Raw genomic sequence first — 17,394 nt, forward strand, 5'->3', positions numbered from 1 at the left:
TACAGCATATGAACCTCACAGGTCCACATCACATCCATAAACTGTGCTGACGTGTATGGGTTCCCTCTTTTTCACGCATGCGTACAGCGCCAGACACGACAGCTCACGGCCCTCTCAAAGTTAGCTACAAACACATCGACCACAGCCAGAAGTTCAACTGTTTACTCTTCAACATAAAGGTACTATGTAACGTTTTAAAACATATATGGGTAAACAGAACATACAATGTGTGGCAATACGCTGTATAAATATTGTATTTAGAAACAAGTAGTGCGTTTGTATCATTCATATCGTATAAGAACTATTATTTGTCGTTAATTATTTTATTTTGAAATGTATAACCGGAAACTGAGTCTTTTCCTCCATGGGGGTTTTTCAGTCGCGTTAACAACGTAGCGACCGGCGCTTTAGTGGAGTTTGACGTGGCACTCTGCTTTTACTGAGGGCAATAGGCGGTGAAGAGGACTCTGTCCAATATCCAGGTAAATACTATTACGACAATGTATACACATGAAGCCGATACAAATGTGTAATTCTGTCTCGTGTGGTTTTCAATTTGAAGGCATTTATGGTTGAAATAAATGATGTGCAAAGGAAAAGTTTGTGGTAATTTCCGCGTAGCTAGCAATATGCTTTCTATCAACATGTAACGTTAATCAACATTTGGCTGAGGTGCTGCTGTTCTGTCACGTTACTGTGCTCTTTCCATACGGTGTTAAGCTATAAGTCAAACGGTACTAACGTTAACACGGAGGATAACATGCGTGTCCGTTCATCCGGGTGTGAAATGAAAGAAGGCAGGGATGCTCACATCTTTAGCTATCATAACGGTCTTTGACGTGGCAATTCTCAGAGGTGGCAGACACGGTTAGGTATGGACTGAACAACTTACCACGGTTCTTTGTTGCTCTTTGTGCATGAATGTAAGTTGACCTGGTTTATTATGTAGTAGTAAAGGGCTTTCGTGGAGTTGTCAGTACGCAGCTGATATTTTTGTTGACTCCAGCTGTGCCGAAGTTCAACTTGTTTTAAAAGGTTTGTCACCCTGAAGAAGTCCACGGGAGCAGGCCCATTGCTTTAAGAACTTAAAAAGTGTTTTTAAATGGCCTTAATTACAGGCCTGCACGGGTAGTCGTATTTCCGGAATTGTGCAAATGTGAGAGAACATAAAAACAGACTCATGTCGTCACTTGAAGATAATATTCGCAAGGATATGCCTGCCTTATCTCTCAGGAACCAATGTCAAAGGTCCATGTTACATGAGTGTCGGTGATTGAATGAGGTCAGATATCAGTTGTTGGTGTGTGTGTGTGTGTGTGTGTGTGTGTGTGGCCTTGTAAATATGCTACATTTATAAATGTGTTTGAACACATTACAGACTAAATGAAAATGCTCAACTTTCAAATGTCACTCTTTCAATTTAACAGGTTGTCAAAACTCATTCATCCTGGCATGAAAAGGCAGTGAAATCCCATCAAAATGAGTCAACAGGGTTATGTTGCTGCACCCCCATACTCCCAGGCCCAGCCAGGGATGGGGGGCTACCAAGGTGGATTTGGAGCTGGTCCTGCACAGCCCCTCTATGGGCACTATGGGGGACCGCCTCAGGCATTCGCCGCTCCACCAACAGGTAAAAGACTCTGAAAATAACGTGGTTGCTAGGCTTTCATTCAACAAGCTTAATCTTGTGATCGAGCATGATCAGCTCAATCATTTTTTAATTGTACCAACGAGTGATTGGAGTCCAAACAAGTTCCTAAAATCTCAGTAGAACTACTGACATCGTTAGAATAGAATGTCAAGACGGCATCAAAGAGTCACGCTTTCTTGGTAACAACGTTGCCACTGCGAGGTCCACTGCGATCACAGTAGACACGATGGACATCACTGGAATTAAATGATCACTCGCATTGATGACCAAAATCTGACCCTCTAAGAACCCTGTTCTCACTTACATATTTACTGTTAAAAAAGTCGAGAAACAAAAGAAGTCGTGTTCAGATTATTTGGCGAGCTGTATTTCACCGGAATATACTTGATTTAGTGGAGACTATGCAAACATTCAGCTCACACAGTGTCTATTACTCACCACAGGTATGATGAAATCACCAGTTTCCTCTGCTGCCGGTATGCCTCCACCTCCAGTGTCCAATCAGTACAACCCAAATGTCCAGCAGAATGGCGCACATCCACAAAGGTAAACATTTTCACTAATCAGCAGCTGTTTGGACAGCTAGTTTTCTCTCTGAAATCAACACAAGGAGAGTATGAATGTGCAAGTATTGCAGTTGAAATAGACGAAGAAAGACGTCTGCAGTTGATGAACTATAAGAGGCCACCATTTTTGTTCTTATCTTTTCATTGTTAAACTGTATGATTGAAGTAAAATGTTTTTATTTTAATCAGCAAGGATTAGAAACAACAGATCTAATTGGACGATGTTGTCAAAATGATATACTGCATGTTAAAAACCGGTTCAAGTATTAAGCACATAATAAGACCACACTGTACCTGCTGTATATTAAGGGTTCCTATATTCCTCAGATACCCTGCTCCACCAGCTGCTTCTGCTTATGGACAACCTCTACAGTCCCCATACAACAGCATGGCTTCTATGGCCCCGCCTCCAGCACAGCAGCTCACCAATCAGATGAGTTCCATGAACTTGGGCAACTATGGTAAGTTTGCTATTTACCGATTTATACCTGTTACAGATCACACAGCATTGTGTGGCATACAGAGAAAAACTAAAATAGAGCCCTTTTTTAATCTATTCATTGATTATAGTATTTCAGTAGACAGAATGAGACAATGGATTAGAAAAATTACAGCAAGAATGTACTCACCAGATTTCTTCATTTCACTTCATGATTGTGTAGCCCCAGGTCCCATGCAGAGCCCACCACCTCCAACAAGCTCTGTAGCCCAGCAGCCTTTCCAAACTTCCCCTCCTCCAGCAATGGGCCAGCCACAGATGCCTCCAGGCCCGCAGTCACCCCACATGTCCCCCCAGATGTCCCCCCAGATGTCTCCACTACAGTCAACCCAAGCAAGCATGCCAATGGCAGGTCCACCGATGGCAGGTCCACCGATGGCAGGTCCACAGATGGGAGGTCCACCAATGGCAGGTCCACCGATGGGAGGTCCACCGATGGGAGGTCCACAGATGGCAGGTCCACCGATGGCAGGCATGGGTAGACCCTTCCCCGGGCCACCTCCTTCAGGCCCCGGAGGTTTCCAGCAGCCTGGTCCCGGAGCTGCTGGTCCACCAGGATACCCACAGCAAGCAGGTAACCGTGACACTGTGAAGCAAAAAAAAAAAAAGAGGTCACACCAGTAAAAAGAGAAGAATTCTTCAAGGGATATTACATTTTATTTTTACATAAGATTGTGTTAGTTACTTACTGGCCAGTCAGAATAGAACTTTTTCTACAACCTACATTTAGTCAAACAAAACAGAGCTCTGCTGCACACAATTCTGCAATGTACCCAATAAATATAATTCAATAGCCAATATATCCTATTTTAACGTATAGGTCAGTTTGGGGGACTCATGACTGGGCCCCAGCCAGGCATGCCAGGGGCCTTCCCTGGTGCACCGGGTGGACTGGCTGGACCACCTCAAAAGAAACTGGACCCTGACTCTATCCCCAGCATAGTGAGTAGACGACTAATCCTCCTGAGAACGCATACCATCACATAACCAACATACCACATTTCTGTCTTGGCTTTCTGTCAGCTTATTAATTCCTCAAAAGGTGTTTGGCAAAGGCTTGTACTGTAATGCATAACTTGTCTGCTTTAGACTCAAGTCATCGAGGATGACCAAGTGAAACGAGGGGGACAGGTCTACAGCACAAACATCAGAGGACAGGTTCCACCTCTGGTCACCACCGACTTCACAGTACAGGACCAAGGTAACTCCGAATGACATATAAACCTCTCTCCAATCACAAACTGTTTGTAGTAGATGCTGATTTGTGGCAAATGTCGGCGAGCATCCAATTATACCCATTAAAACTGTTTTTTTAAATACATTTTCCTACAATTTCTACACATGTATACAGCATGTATACTTGTTGTTGTGCACATCAAGTTCAGTAACTTGTCTGTCATTTTTGGTATGTACTTTATAATTCATAGGCTTTTGCTGAAAATGTAGACATTTCTTTGAGACACTGACTCATTCTGGTAATGGTAAATTAAACACGGAGACTTACAGTCCACACTTCTAACAATGCTAACAGAAAGGTGCTCTGTCATAATATTGACATCATTGAGCCTTCCGTTTGCTAATCCCAGGCAATGCCAGTCCCAGGTTCATGCGCTGCACCACCTACTCCCTACCCTGCACCGCTGATCTGGCCAAACAGTGCCAAGTGCCCTTGGCCTCCATCATAAAACCCTTTGCCAATTTGCCAAAGAATGAGGTAAGTAATGGTTCATCTATAACTTAAAGCCAGTTGTTCCATCTAAAAATAACAATCCAAGTAACATGAACAATACATAACCACCTGCTAAGATAAACAAACAAAAAAAGAGAGAGACTGAATGCATTTGTCGTGGTTTTGCTGTGAGTCCAACTCTTGCAGGGAATGACACATGCTAAAAGACACCAGTGTCTCACACAGATTGAGAATTTATTTTTGGTCGTCGGCCTTGTGTTGGCAAGCATCCATCACTGGAGTAGGCTGTGACACAGCACTGTGTCCACAGTATTGTTGATAGTTGTCCCACTCTGTATGTTGACACATTGAAGCATCATACATATGTTCAATCAGTCTGTACTTTCCATACAGACTTTTCAAAAGGAATAAAACTCCTACAATACAAAATAATCTTCTTTGGTGGGCCTACATTCTATAAATGGGAAACATTGCATGCAACACAATTCATCCCACACCAAAGCAATTATATTCTATCCGTGTTTTCTAAATGCTGTATACTGTCACTTCAAGAATGACTAATGAAACTTACAGGAACACGTTTTTCTGAAGTAGGAACACATGATTATTGCATTTCTGGTGAAGGATTTTGTCATATTCTCCCATTTGAGTCTCACATAGATTTATGTTAAATCTAGCTGTTACAGCAATTCTTAGAAAGTTAAGGCCCTAATTGAGATACATGGTTTTGTTTATGAATTCCTTCTGTGGTATTTACTTCTAGGATAGAGAATTCGGGACAGCTACTATTTATTTTTAAAAGATTATTTAAAGATATAAGTCAATTTGGGACAGAGTATGCAACCACTGAATGGTCTTCTCCTTTGATTGGATGTCTCTGTGTACTACACAAGTTGAGTTGTCCTGTGAATGACCTCTTTTTGGATGATATGTGGTCCAACAATCCTGCCTCAGATATTTTCCCCCTGCACTGGCCTTCTCCCAGCCATCCGTTGGCCTTTTTAGGCAATGTTAGCTTTCTCTCATCTGGCTTTAGCCTAATTAGCTAATGTCAGATCTGCAGGGACTAGATGTAAAACAATCTGAGTATTTTGCACTCAGATTGTTTTACATCTAGTACAACATGGAGCATATTCACACTTCAATCACATTCAAAAAGTAAACCTCAATCAATGCTCTGAGTTTGTACATTACTCAAAAGGGCATGCTGTTGTACTTGGAAGCTGTATGCATTGTTTAGTCATCCACACTAAACAGCTCTAAGATAATGTAAACACTTCTGCTCTCCACCTTGAAGTATACAGTCTAATAATACACCTACTTGCTCCCTTGTTTGCATGTGTTTTATGGTAGTTGAGTTCATTTGAAGCAAACCTTTTCAATTTAGCCTGCCGGGAGTCTTAAATAAATAGTGATGAGACGGTTTCCATCTGATACACGGTAACAGTGCTGTGGTGTGTATATTAAACAGCTTCATGATAAGCCTTTACATTCCATGTCAGACAAACGTTCCGTCTGTGAAAGTGCAATGTGTATTGTTTGGCTGCCATGGAATCACAGATACTTCAGACAGAGCAGAATTCACATTGGTGTACTGTACACCATGTGTATGAGTCTAAATACAGTGAATTCTGCATTACTGAAACATGGGAAATACCTCAGAGAATCATGCCACAAAAATAGGAATAAACCATAATCCTTATCCTACAGCTGTGTCATCGTCGTCCTTTTAAGGCAAAGATTTTGAATGCAAGGGTTAACTGTTGACGATAATGTATTTTTGTGTGTGTGTGTGTGTGTGTGTGTGTGTGTGTGTGTCTGTATAGACTCCTCTATATGTTGTGAACCATGGTGAGACGGGTCCAATCCGCTGCAATCGATGCAAGGCCTACATGTGTCCCTACATGCAGTTTATTGATGGGGGGCGTCGCTACCAGTGTGGTTTCTGCAACTGTGTCAATGAAGGTAGAGTACAATGCAGAAAATGTGAATGTTAAACTATGACTATACTGTCCATAGGTCTATATTCAATCATATTTCTTTGTGTTACCGTAGTGCCAGTCTTCTATTTCCAACATCTGGACCACATGGGCCGGAGGGTGGACTTCTATGAGAGGCCTGAGCTGTCCCTGGGATCCTACGAGTTCGTAGCCACGCTGGACTACTGCAAGGTACAGGAAAACTACTAAAGATCTATCAACTACTGTGCAATGCACACCATGCAGAGTGGATTAGGTTCATCAATAGAGACAAGCCCTTGGATTCATGGACTGTATGCTGGTGTAAAGCAGACTTAATGCGTAGAGGATTTGACACTAAACTAAAAGCTATGTCACTTGAAAGGTTCTCACATAAGTCTGTTTCCTGTGGTACAACGCCTGCATCCACAGAATTGCATTATTGACGTTTCTGAGGGACCTTTTGGCACTCTACATTATTCATCATGAGCTGCTTATCAAAACTTATGACATGACAAGTTGTTTCGCAAACATTTGAAATACAGCAATGCCAATCAAGTTCACATCCCCATGGAGGCTGCGGCTGTTGAGAACAACAGAGCAAGCTGGCAAAGCTGAGTCACTTCATTGGCCTACTTTTGCTCTGTTTATTAAGACTTATAAACAGCCTCTGCAGGGCAGCTCTTAAACAAAAGCCTGCAAGGTGATTGTCTTGTCACAGGTCGTTACTGTGGAAACATAACAATGTCTTACCGACAATCCCCCTCACACACACACACACACACACACACACACACACACACACACACACACACACACACACACACACACACACACACACACTCTGTCTTGGTCTCCTCACCGTTACTTCAAGTTATAAGCAAGCACCAACGGAAACTAAATCTCTAATATTTGAGAACTAATAACAGAAACGGGAGGTGGAAGGCTGATGGGCAGACCCCAGGTTTAGGGCCTCTGTTGATATATTATGATTAAATCAGAAGATATCGGACTGAAAGGAGGAATATCTTTTAGTTTATTCAGGAGCTTAAGGACATTTTTCTTTATTTACTTTTCGAATCAGGTAATTTTATGCTGCATGCCTATCATGCCATGTTAGCTTGAGAAGATTTCAAAATTGCAGCCAATTCATTTCACCTGCTGCCTTCCTCTCACACAGAACAACAAGCCTCCGAATCCTCCTGCCTACATCTTTATGATTGACGTGTCCTATAACAACATTAAGAGTGGACTGGTCAAACTGATATGTGATGAGCTGAAGACTCTACTGGAGAATCTGCCCAGGTACATGCAATACATCAGGAAAACACTCACAAACATGGTCACACAGTACAGGTAGGAATGTAATATGTATCATCTGCTACATTCGGTGCTTTACATCTTCTATACTGACTTGTCGAGCACAGTGCAAGAGACTACCGTCTACGAATACAGTTCACATCCAACATATGCCTTGCCAAAAAAGAACTTCCCTCAAGTCTTAAACAACAAGCAAACTTCGTTCTCATCAGCTGAATATTCCTGCGTGAAGTTTTGCAGATGGTGGGTTTCGGTTAGGCAGGGCGCAATGGCTGCCAAAAATGGAAAATATTATAGTGCAGGCTCTCATCTGAAAGGCATCCAAAACAAAAAGCTTTGTCTTGCAGAAAACACTGGTTTTGTGGTACGCATTGCTCCGGAAGTGAGTTTTTTTATTTCTTACAGAGGAGAGGATGATCCACTTCACCTGGTTACTCCTAAAATAACCTTTCTTTTCTCTGCTTCATTAGTGCCAAAAGCAATACATTCACATGTGTCTGCTGCCATGACATCATCTCTAAAATACTAAATAGAAGTGTACTGCAGATAAGCCCCCTTCAGCTTCAGCTGTGTTTGAAGCTTGACTTCACTAGGCACCAAATAAAGCATTTGGACATGCATTTTCATGTAACTGCAGTATTTGCCAAATATGTTTAATTCACTCAAGATAAGCTGGAGCCCGGTTTAAGTAAATGCAGATGTAGACTTTTTTTTATCATCATCACTGGTAGTTTTTAATCACTGTCTGGTGGTATGAGAAATAACCAAATAAACTCATCCAATCTGAATCGTTCTCTTTCTAACAGCACCTGTAACTTAAGCTGTGGGCTCATAGTTGACTTGTGGCATATTTACTTCAAAGGCTTTTGCAGCAACTGTTTCAAGCCACATTACATGTTCCTCAGTGTGTCTGCATGATTTAAGAAGAGAGAATTACAAACTGCAGTTGGCAGTGTCATTAAAGAATGCTTTTAAATTACTGTGATGGTGAAAGGTTTTGATATATGGCTTTGGTTTAAGATAGCTACCACATCTCAATTCAGAATGTTCTGGTAAATGTCAGGGGGTTTCAAATTTGCAGTAATAAATTAGTATGAACTTCTTGACTTATGCAATTCTTTCAAAGAAAAGTATATGTTCCCTATAAGTAGTGCCAACATGTAACATAGTTCTTATAGGGGAATATATTAGGAAAATACAGACATGCAAAACAAAGTGTTACCCTCTTATTAATTAACAGTGTGAATCTAGAAGTCATTTGATTGTAATACTGAGAGAAAATACTTGCATTGCAGGCATGACTCACAAGTAAATGGGTAAAGTTGTTTTCTTCACCAACCAACATTTACAAACTTGTAGCAGCAAAGTCCTTCCTCTCTCTTTGAATCACCACTTAGTACGTTCAACATTAATAAACAAATCCATATTGGATGTTATTTCACTCCAGGATTTGCACTTGGCAATTTCACATGGTTGAGAAATGGCCCTTTTCCTTGTCAAATAGTGCTTGAGAGGGATGGCCATCCCAAGTATAAACTAGATTCTTTTGTTTCTTTTACATTTCATCCTGTTATTAAGTAACCGCTTGTATGTTTTACTGTTTTATAGAACAGGGGCATTACGGTGATAGTAGAAATAAAGTAAGATCTCAGCGATGACTGCAGGATGGCGGTGGATTATTGTAAATGTGACAGCTGCCACATTGATACACTGCACACATGCAGCCATCGTTAATAACATTTCAACTGACTTACTAGAAACATCCTGGAATTTACCGAGGCTTGTTCTCCCTCTCCCTCTCACAGTGAGGAGGGTATGGAGGGCTCCGCCATTAAGGTTGGCTTTGTCACCTACAACAAGGTCCTCCACTTCTACAACGTGAAGAGCGCTTTGGCCCAGCCCCAGATGATGGTGGTTTCAGACACAGCCGAGATGTTTGTCCCGCTGCTCGATGGCTTCCTCGTCAACTATCAGGACTCGAGGGCCGTTATCTACAAGTAAGATACAAAATCTCATTCACTTGTGGAGGCCCCATGCAGAGATTTAGAAAAATTCATGAGAAAGACATAATACTGAAACAAATTTGAAATGTTTTACTTGGATACATTTTAACCAGATGTCATGTGAAGGCACTCAACAAGGCAGTGAGAACAATGTGACATGGCAATTATGACCAAACCATAATCCTGTCCCTCTCCTCTCCAGCCTCCTGGACCAAATCCCTGATATGTTTGCAGACACCAACGAGAGTGAAACGGTCTTTGTTCCTGTCATCCAGGCCGGCGTGGAGGCATTCAAGGTTAGCCGCAGTGTGACATCTGTCAACATGAAGTGGGAGGCCGGGGGCCTACTGCAACCTCCCCGAGTCATGCCCGGCTGTTCTAGCTTTGCATGTAGACTACTGGGCTTGGGAAGGGAAAGATCATACTATATGTCATTAGCTTCATATTTAACAAACCACATTTGATTAGCAGCGGTGTCATCTAACACGCTGGTCCTCTGTATTTTTTTTGGTAATTTTCATCACTATACTGATGGATTACAATAACATGTGGTGCAGCCAAAACACATAAGTGTGTTTTTCTATTAAATTCAACCAATTTAAATCCAAAGAAAACATTGCACGGCATCCACCCCCACAGGATTTTTTTTCAATTTGTCAAAAATATTTCAGAGGTAGTGCTTACCCAACTCAGTGAAGTTTTTTTTATTTTTATTCCTGATATGTTTGTTTACTTTCAAGTCCAAAAAACGTTCCCAGTAATATGAGGTCAGTGTTTTGGCGCACAGTAAAGGAAAAGTTCACACACAGCTTTTAATTGGAAGCAGTTGTGGCAATACACAACAGCAAAGAGTTTGGGTATTGCTTACATCTTTATCTTTTCGCCAGTTTATTTTGCAATTTCTCTTAAGAATAAAGTTTATTATTATTAGGAGAATCTAATCTTCTGCAGAAGTGGAATTTTGCACCTTGTGAACTCGTGGTGTCATTGTAAAGCTATAAACAACATGTCATCAAGGAACACACTACACACCTCCTTGTGATATTCTTTTGGAGATCTTATCCATTATTCTCTCCCCTCCAGGCAGCAGAATGCAGCGGAAAGCTCTTCATCTTCCAGTCCTCCATGCCCACTGCTGAGGCTCCTGGCAAACTGAAGAACAGGGATGACAAAAAGCTGGTCAACACTGACAAAGAGAAAGTGAGTTGCTTTTTGTGAACTTATATTCTTAAAACCAAATACAGACTGCTGGCAGTGTAAGATTGAGTAAAAGCGTAGGGCTTAATTGCAGTAAGCATAGAAACTCAACTGCATGAGTGGAGACTTATCCAAAAATAATTTCTTTTTTTTTTCTTAGACCCTGTTCCAGCCTCAGAAAGGAGTGTATGAGCAGCTGTCTAAGGAGTGTGTGGCACAGGGCTGCTGCGTGGATCTCTTCCTCTTTCCAAGCCAGTACATGGACATTGCAACCATGGCAGATGTGCCCTCGCACACCGGAGGCTCGGTCTACAAGTACAACAACTTCCAGGCAAGCACACCTGTTTACAGTATGTTCAGGCCACTGAAAACACATGCAAATATGCTGCACGCAAGCCACATAAAGGATATGGACAGCGATACAAAACAAAACTTATTTCTTGTCATTACACTAGCAAGTCGTATAAAGCCTCATATTTGGTGCAGTACCCAGTGTATTATTGACCTGTCCCATAGGAATGGTGCAACAAGCGTGGGAAAGGACTCCAAACTGTACAAACACACCACATACAAAGGCAGTAAAATGTAATTTAACACAGGCGGACAATATCCATAATAAATAGGTTTATAATAACAGTACAATGTAGCCATTTAACACAAAACAGTACAGCATTTTATTACTATTAAAAAAACAAAGTAATTGTATTTGTGGTAGAAATACTTTGTTGTTTATTTTGGCCCACACTGATATTTCAGTAAATCATCTCTCTGTATTAGATAAAATGAGTCCAAGGCTTATTGTCACTGGCATGGGACCAATATGTGGCAATACTGCCCCCTGCTGGTTAAAACAACCATTACTAAGATTTGCTGCTGACTCCAATATACTCTGTTGTCAGGTGGAGAGTGACGGCGAGCATTTCCTGAGAGACCTCAGAAAAGATGTGCAGAAGAGCATCGGATTTGATGCCATCATGCGTGTTCGTACCAGTACAGGTAAGGAATAGTCATTCCGCATTTGACATGTGCCAATGTATCAGCGAGAGTTACCTCTCAGTAATCTACACTCCTGTGCATGTCTGCCCTCAGGTTTCAGAGCCACAGAGTTCTTTGGTGCCATCCATATGAACAACACCACAGATATCGAGATGGCAGCTGTGGATTGTGATAAGGCACTGACCGTAGAGTTCAAGCATGACGACACGCTCAGTGAGGAGACTGGCGCACTAATGCAGGTAGGTGTCTTTTTTGGAAACCCCCCCCCCTCCACCCAAACAAACACCCACAATGTCAGAACTAATGTTTGGACTCTGTTTCCCAGTGTGCCTTGCTGTACACCACCATCAATGGACAGCGGCGTCTCCGCGTCCACAACCTCAGTCTGAACTGCAGCTTGCAGTTGTCGGAGTTGTACAAGAGCTGTGAGACCGACTCACTCGTCAACTTCTTTGCCAAATCAGGTGACTGTCCTTGAACGCGTCTCTGAACTGAAGTTCTTATCGATCTCATCCACACTTACGGCTTCGGTTTATCTTTTAAGTTTCCTCCCATGATTTGTAAGCAGTAAATTATTTCATAAGGGAGTCATTCCATACAGTCGGCTTTCTTTTCTTGAGGGGGGCATCACTCGATAATCTACTAATACTCAGACTTATGGGTAAAAGAAGAATGAGTAATGGAAATGAGGACCACATGTTTCAGATAAAGTACAGATGACAATGAGCCTTTTTGTAATCCGCACATAGTGAGCCTTAAGTACAACTGTATTACTGACCTTCAGTTGCCTTCTTTCATTTGTCCGGCTACTTTTCAACTCCCTTGTGCGCTCTCTCTTCCCCTGCTCGATTTTTTTCCTCATCTTTCATCCTTTGTGTTTTATTCCCCTACTTATCCTTAGCTGCCAGTTGGTTCCTCTCCTCCCCCTCCCCTGTCTTTTAACTTACCCTTTTCTCATGCCCACTCAGCTTGCCGTGCCATATTGAACCAGCCTCTGAAGAATGTGAGGGAGATCCTGGTAAACCAGACGGCCCACATGCTGGCCTGCTACAGGAAGAACTGTGCCAGCCCCTCTGCTGCCAGCCAGGTCAGTGCAGGGCAGTAACTGGATTGAAATTGGTTGCATTAACTTTTTGATTTTAGGGTATAAAGAACTCTTATGTACATTAAATCTGTGATACAATTAATGTCTGCAACCACAACCATTATCATACATCCATCACTCAGAAAGTAATCATGTTTGTATGCCTGTATCCATACGTAGCTGATCCTGCCTGATGCCATGAAGGTGTTTCCGGTCTACATGAACAGCCTGATGAAAACTGCTCCCATGGTCGGCAGCGCGGAGCTCTCAACAGATGACAGAGCCCATCAAAGGCTGTTGATCATGGGCATGGGGGTGGAGGACACACAGCTGCTGCTCTACCCACGCCTCACCCCACTGGTACAGGAAAAACCTACATACACAGTGCACAGCAACTTTTGTGGGACACTATCTTTTTATACTTTCAATTACACTGTTGAGACAAGTCTTTTGTACATTTAGCGTGTATTTATCTAATTTCAGACGATGTTTTAATCCAATACATTTGTTGTTGTTTTTTCAGCACAACATGGACGTTAGCACCGAGACTGCGCCTGCTCCAGTGCGCTGCTCGGAGGAGCGTCTGACAGACTCTGGCATGTTCCTGCTGGAGAACGGCCACTCCATGTTTCTGTGGCTGGGCCAAGCGATCCCTCCAGATCTCATCCAGGGCATCTTCAACCTGCCCTCCCTCGCCCACCTGCAAGGACACATGGTCAGAATTGATTTATTAGCATTTCCACCTCAACATATTTATAAACCAAATAAAAAGTTTACTTTTTAGAGATATTAGATAAGACATTTCTTATCTTGTTGGTGTCTGTATATATGACATGTGAATGTCTGGATGTTTGGTTGGGCAAAATGACTTAAAATCACAAGTCCACTTGTGAGACACTTCACAACTCAAAAACGTTATTCATAATAAATCTTACATCCGACCATGATTTTGATCCACATAAATCAACTCAGCCAGTTTAAACTAAACTGAGCCAACATTATCAACCTAACACAAAGTTAAATGTATTGTCATGGTGGAGCTCAAACAACACTTAAACATTTGGCTCTGGTACTTTAGAGAAGGAAGCAGAGTAGAAAGAATCAAGGACTGCAAATAGTAGGCAGTATTATTATTTCTAGTAAAAGTACCAACTTTTTTGAATATTGTTTTTAAGTGATCTCAACTTATTAAATCAAGGCTGTTCATCCTCGAATCAGTACATCATGATCTATTAATGTTCTTTGATTCCTCCAAAGACAACATGTTGAACTAGTACCAGTGACTTATTAACCCTTCATTTTAGACTAAACCAACCTTGGAATGTTTTTTTCAGTTTGCGCTGCCTGAACTGGACAACCCATTGTCAAACAAGGTCCGATCCATCATCAATGGCCTGATTGAAGAGAGGCCGAATTCTATGAAGGTAAGGTACCCAGAGCAGCAACATAGCCCCATGTTTAAAAGAAAACATGCCTTTTTCTTTGAATCCATTTTTTAAACTAAGAACAATGTAACAAAATATATTTAAGCTAACTGCCATGCAGCATTTATTGATTTCTGCCTCCCTTTAGTGGAGCCAGTAAGGAAATGTTACTTTTACAACAGCCTTACGTTTCAATATAAACCACTTAATCAAAGTACAACTCAAGAATGTACTGGATACAATGTTTAGTGTACTTTACATTCACTAGAACATAATTTCTTGAAAAGAAACTAACTGTATTTTATAATTGAAATCTTGTTGGTACATGTTATTGAGTGTCCTCCAGCACTGCAGGCCCAGTGTTATTGAGGAGTTAGTGTGGGTCAATTAGTTAGAATATCATTACTCTGAATCCATAGAGGACCATGTATCATAATCCATCAAATGAAGCAAAATGACATACAAGGAGAAAACAAAGGTCAGTTGTGCAGGTAGAGCACAGCTGGTATTGAAAAATTCAAATTAGTCGGACTGGAAACAGATCACAATTTGCTTATTTTTGTTCCCCTCTCAGCTCCATATCGTGAGGCAGAAAGACAAACCAGAGATGGTGTTCCGTCAGTTCCTGGTGGAGGATAAAGGCCTGCACGGGGGAGCTTCCTACATGGACTTCCTTTGCTACGTTCACAGAGAAATCAGGCAGCTGCTCACCTAACCACCACCCCAACGCTTGGCCTCAGCGTCTCCTATCGACTGGCCTGGGAGGAACACGCCACGGACCATGCACAAACCTCACAGGGTCAGTCTCAGTTGGCTCAATCGTAAGGATGGTCCACAGAAAGACACTTTCTAAGTGTTTCACAAAGACAGAGGAAGAAACCGGGAAGCAAGGAGAGCCTTTTGAGATTAAACCTTGAGAGTCCACAGCTGCCTTTCCAACATGCTTTTGTCACCCTTAAGTGTACACACAGTATGATCTTCAAATAGCCACTTGTCACTTGAAGAACTTCGAAGTAAGACATGGACAAAACATCCAGCAGTTCCCGCACAGATACTTTGTGTGATGAACTCTGGAGACTGGAATGAGATCAGTGTCTGAGGCTGTAATGCATTTTGGCATAACGCCCATGGGCATAAGCAATACACCACATATCAATTGAGTTTTACATTTCACTTTGTAGATTTACAGGCTCAGACAAGAGGTTATTTGTTGGCAATACTGTAGATGTTCACTTTGGAACTCAATTCTTAAAGCTTGCCAGTCTTTGTTATATACGAGCCTCAATAACTCATTTTAAAATCTTAATCTCTTTTTTTAAACAACAAACGCTCAAAGAAATTGTACCATATTTAGATGACTTATAGAGGCTTCTACATTCATATGTATCACACTTTTGCCGTCCTAGTGGAAATTGACTCAAATAAGCGTACACACAGTAGTGCATCGACAGTATCATTGCAGAAACATTGCAGCAGCTGCCAGGACTGAACACGATTGCCATCATTACGCAATGACTGATACAAAGCATTCGAGTCGCACATACCCCAAACTAAACAAAAATTTCGATTTTCTGACCATTTATGGCAGAGACTTGGTCTCCAGTGGGCAGTGACACAGAAAACGTTTTGTTTTGGTGTTCTACTATGAAACGATCACAGCTGTTGCTTTACATAGAGAGCAAGGACAAAATCACCTGTCCTGATGAAAAATTACACTTTTTTTTTTTTTTTACTGCACGAGTCAGAATTTTAATTTAAAAAAAGGGATGCATAAGGGAATGGACTTCTAATGATGCGAGAGACATCAGCAGAAAGCAGTTTAGGGACCAAATATAAAGCTTTTCCTTAAAACTGCCACACAACAATTCAACAAGAAAAAAATGATGTTGGGAGTGATTCACTTTGGGAAATACTGTCCAGTAAACTCCAACAATGCCAGATTATTATGACAAAAAACTGCCAGATGACAAATCTGACAGGACAATAAAACCACCAGTTACCATTGGACCATCAGATTTGTGTCCGCTCACTCTTCAACCCAAATTCAGTAAATTCTGTTTACAATATTAAATATAATCTGCATATTTTTCCATAATGATATTTAACATTTCAGTCTTGTGTACAGCAATAGCATCGTACTGCATTGCTTGTTTTTATTGAGAGGATTGCTCTGTGTAATTCATGTATGCATTTGATATATGTTGTACGATTCTTTGTGTGTGTGGCTCACAAAGTCTTTTTGTACATGAAATACACAATGTGTTTTTTCAAAATATTGCCATCTGCCTTAAGTTGATATGATAGTTGTTAAAACATACACGAAAGTATATGTCTGAGATGTCTATGGCTGATTTCAATTGTTTTAGTTTGTATGCAAACTGATCTCAGGTAATTCGGGTACCTTATTAAAGTTGGAAGAAGTGATTTCAATATAACTGGAAAGATGGCCGGTTGGTTTTGTTTCATTAGTACCTATGGACGTTAATGGGCTTGGTCTGACATGTATATCTTTTCCAAACCATTACGTTTTTTGCTTGTACAGTACAGAAAATTCAGCAGAAGAATTTATCTTTAAGAACATGTTTGTCAAAATATGAAACACAGAAAACCCACCAGGTGACCTGTATGTTGCTTTCAAAGAAAATAAATTCAATGCAAGCCAGAGTTACAGTCTGTGTTTAAGTTAGCACCATTCAAAATGTACACATTCAGTCTGCTGATAGGTGGTCTCTTTCCTACGAGTGAGAAATCTACTGTGCAGCATACAATTACACAAGTACACTAGAATCAATACACACACAGCCAATAATATTAATTCTGTTTCTTATTTCATGAACCTTAATCCATTCCAGGTGGCGAAAGGTGTTTTTGTACCAGTGTGTGTTATCCACTTGCCACCATGAGGGGGCGTCACATGACTGAATAATATGCTTTTTGATCCCCAATATGATCTGCTTATGTTGGACAATAAAAGTACTTCTTACCATAATCGTGAACAGATTCTGG

The 17,394-nt window shown here is 41.3% G+C and overlaps 1 protein-coding gene across 1 annotated transcript; it reads left to right on the top strand.

Annotated features, from left to right (window-relative positions):
• Positions 1-410: 410 nt before the first annotated feature.
• Positions 411-17,377, top strand: sec24d (SEC24 homolog D, COPII coat complex component). The gene is made up of 23 exons (XM_068713431.1): positions 411-482; positions 1,428-1,630; positions 2,095-2,197; positions 2,545-2,678; positions 2,880-3,290; positions 3,537-3,658; positions 3,806-3,917; positions 4,303-4,430; positions 6,233-6,371; positions 6,462-6,577; positions 7,545-7,669; positions 9,490-9,681; positions 9,890-9,983; positions 10,771-10,887; positions 11,045-11,215; positions 11,784-11,880; positions 11,974-12,119; positions 12,206-12,344; positions 12,849-12,967; positions 13,145-13,324; positions 13,488-13,679; positions 14,299-14,388; positions 14,963-17,377. Exons 2-23 carry the CDS (start codon positions 1,480-1,482, stop codon positions 15,101-15,103), a joined length of 3,219 nt encoding a protein of 1,072 aa, XP_068569532.1. The 5' UTR covers positions 411-482; positions 1,428-1,479; the 3' UTR covers positions 15,104-17,377.
• Positions 17,378-17,394: the final 17 nt, after the last annotated feature.

Source organism: Cebidichthys violaceus, unplaced genomic scaffold, assembly GCF_023349555.1.
Source record: "Cebidichthys violaceus isolate CVI_PGR_0920_01 unplaced genomic scaffold, fCebVio1.0.p SCAF_19, whole genome shotgun sequence".
Taxonomy (NCBI): Eukaryota; Metazoa; Chordata; class Actinopteri; order Perciformes; family Stichaeidae; genus Cebidichthys; species Cebidichthys violaceus.